The 2,256-nt window shown below is 41.7% G+C and overlaps 1 protein-coding gene across 1 annotated transcript; it reads left to right on the top strand.

The window, feature by feature from the left end:
* Window positions 1-769: 769 nt before the first annotated feature.
* LOC142163178 (uncharacterized) lies at window positions 770-1,978 on the top strand. Its single transcript, XM_075220440.1, has one exon. The coding sequence runs from the start codon at window positions 770-772 to the stop codon at window positions 1,976-1,978; it is 1,209 nt and encodes a 402-aa protein (XP_075076541.1).
* Window positions 1,979-2,256: the final 278 nt, after the last annotated feature.

Consider the following 2,256-nt stretch of genomic DNA (forward strand, 5'->3'; position numbering starts at 1 on the left):
AAAGACCATCCTGATGCATCCTACTTGTTTTCTGTGCATTTATTTGTTCGGACTCGCATGCTGACCGGCTTTTGAATCTCGGGAATATCAGAAATTTGAGAAAAAGAAAAAGGAGAGAGAGGAAATAGCAGTGTAGAGAGTTAATTACCTATTTTTGGAATAAAACCAATGCCCAAATACTGTCGAAACTCTGCCGAAATTTTGAGAAAATAAAAAGAAAATATTTTATGTTTTTAAAATTGTTTGTTTTACTCAAAAAGCAAAAATGCGTGAAAAAGAGTCTTTTATTTTAGTTTGTCTTGTTTTAAAAAACGGAGAAGAAAAATAGTTTGTTTGTTTGTTATAAAAGGAATAAAGGAAAAAGAATCTTGTTTTCAAAAATAGCTAGTTTCTCTGCCCGAACTACACAGGTTTGATTCTCACTGGATGTGAGATACGTAGGCAACCCTCATTGGGTCTAACCTCCCCTTTTGCAAAAATAGCAAAAAATGTCAAATTTTAATTTTCGTCATAAATAAGTCGGGTGATGCCGTTTTTATCAAAAATAGCCGAATGTCCCCAAAAGGGACGCCGGAAGGCCGATTTTGCATAAGTAACCACCTTTGGTCAGTTTTAAGATTTCGATCGGTTAATCCACACAACCTTAAAATCTTCGTCTCCGGAGTGCTGAAAGGCCGTGTTTGAAAAACCGGGTCTTTCATTTTAGTTTGGAAATAGTAGTTTTGTTTTGAATCAAATAAAATTACCTTTTTCTTAATCACCTTAATAAATGTGCAGGATGAACACAAATGCAAATGAATCTTTCACCATACTTAATGAGGTCCCCCTCCAGCTCCACATGTGGTGGAATGATCTGGGAAAAGGGAACAAAGAAATAGTGGCTAGAATCCTGGGAGGTCTTGTCGGTCTACTAAATGTCAAGCCAAAGTCGGATGTCATCGAGGCCTTAATACCATTTTGGGACCCGACCCGCAATGTGTTTCGCTTTGGGGGTTTTGAGCTTACACCCACACTGGAGGAAGTCGCGGGTTATGCGGGTCTGAATGGAAATCTGAGGGGTCAATATTTGCTGTCACCAAGACCGGTATCTCCGCACAAATTTTTGGATTTGCTAAACATCAGCCGGAGTGTTCAGAATGATGATTTGTCGGGAGGATGTTGCACTCTTCAGTTCCTATATCAGCGTTATGGTAATCCTCGGGGTTTCGAAGAACCAAATCTGGGACTAACCCATGCTGGGAACAGAAGTAAATGGGAAGCAAGACGAACCTTGGCGTTCATAACAACATTCTTGGGAATCGTGATTTGTCCACAAGTAGATAAGAAAATAGAGACAGGTCTCGTGGGGATGGTTGATGTTGCAATTAAAAGGGCAGATAGCACTATAGTTCCCCTGATTTTGTCAGAAATTTACCGAGCACTGACTGTTTGTAGGGAGGGAGGACATTTTTTCCAAGGTTGCAATTTATTACTTCAATTGTGGATGCGAGAACATCTGTGCCACCGGGCGGGGTACATGAACTATGGGCTGACTTGGTTAAGCTGTATCGAAGAATTTGAAAAGCGGGTAAGGGGTATTGCATTTCTTGAGGGTACCGAAGCTTGGCTCATACGACTGAGGTCATTGACTGTCGATCAAATTGAATGGGCATTTGGGTGGTTGCCTGTTACCGAGGTGATATATATGTCAGCAGGAGAGTGTCATATTCTTTTAATAGGTGTTCGGAGTATCCAACCGTATGCTCCCCATCGGGTACTACGCCAACTGGGAAGGTTTCAAGTCATCCCCAAAGATGAAAACTTGAGCAAGCACGTCATTGAGTTAAGTCCGAGAGCCACATTCCCGGAAGATAAAATTCGCAAATTGTGGAATGAATGTCGGTTCCTCGAGCCTAAGACTATGGTCCGAGATCTGGCTAAAGGTGAGGTGGACCCGAAGTATAATGCGTGGTTTGGGAAAAGGTTCCAGATTCTCTAAAGGCCCGCCGAAAGAGCCCATGTCCAACAGTTTACTAATGATTCACAAGAGCAATGGGGTTGATTAGCAAAAGAAGAGAGTTACAGGGCAGAAATAGGCAAGCTGAAGCAACAGATTAAAGACCTGGAATTTGAAAATAGTCTGCAAGTTGATGCCGATCAGGGAGAAAAGAACAAATTGGCCCAAGAAAATGAGGTGCTGAAAGCCCAAATCCGACAAATGAGGATAGATGCTGACAACCAACAAAGGAGTCGGTCGGATGAGCGGTTAATAAAAGG

The sequence above is a fragment of the Nicotiana tabacum genome, chromosome 1, assembly GCF_000715075.1.
Source record: "Nicotiana tabacum cultivar K326 chromosome 1, ASM71507v2, whole genome shotgun sequence".
Classification (NCBI taxonomy): Eukaryota; Viridiplantae; Streptophyta; class Magnoliopsida; order Solanales; family Solanaceae; genus Nicotiana; species Nicotiana tabacum.

What these genes read in the sequence shown, in the direction of transcription:
- LOC142163178 (XM_075220440.1), top strand. Translation starts at nt 770, where the DNA reads ATGTGCAGGATGAACACAAATGCAAATGAATCTTTCACCATACTTAAT.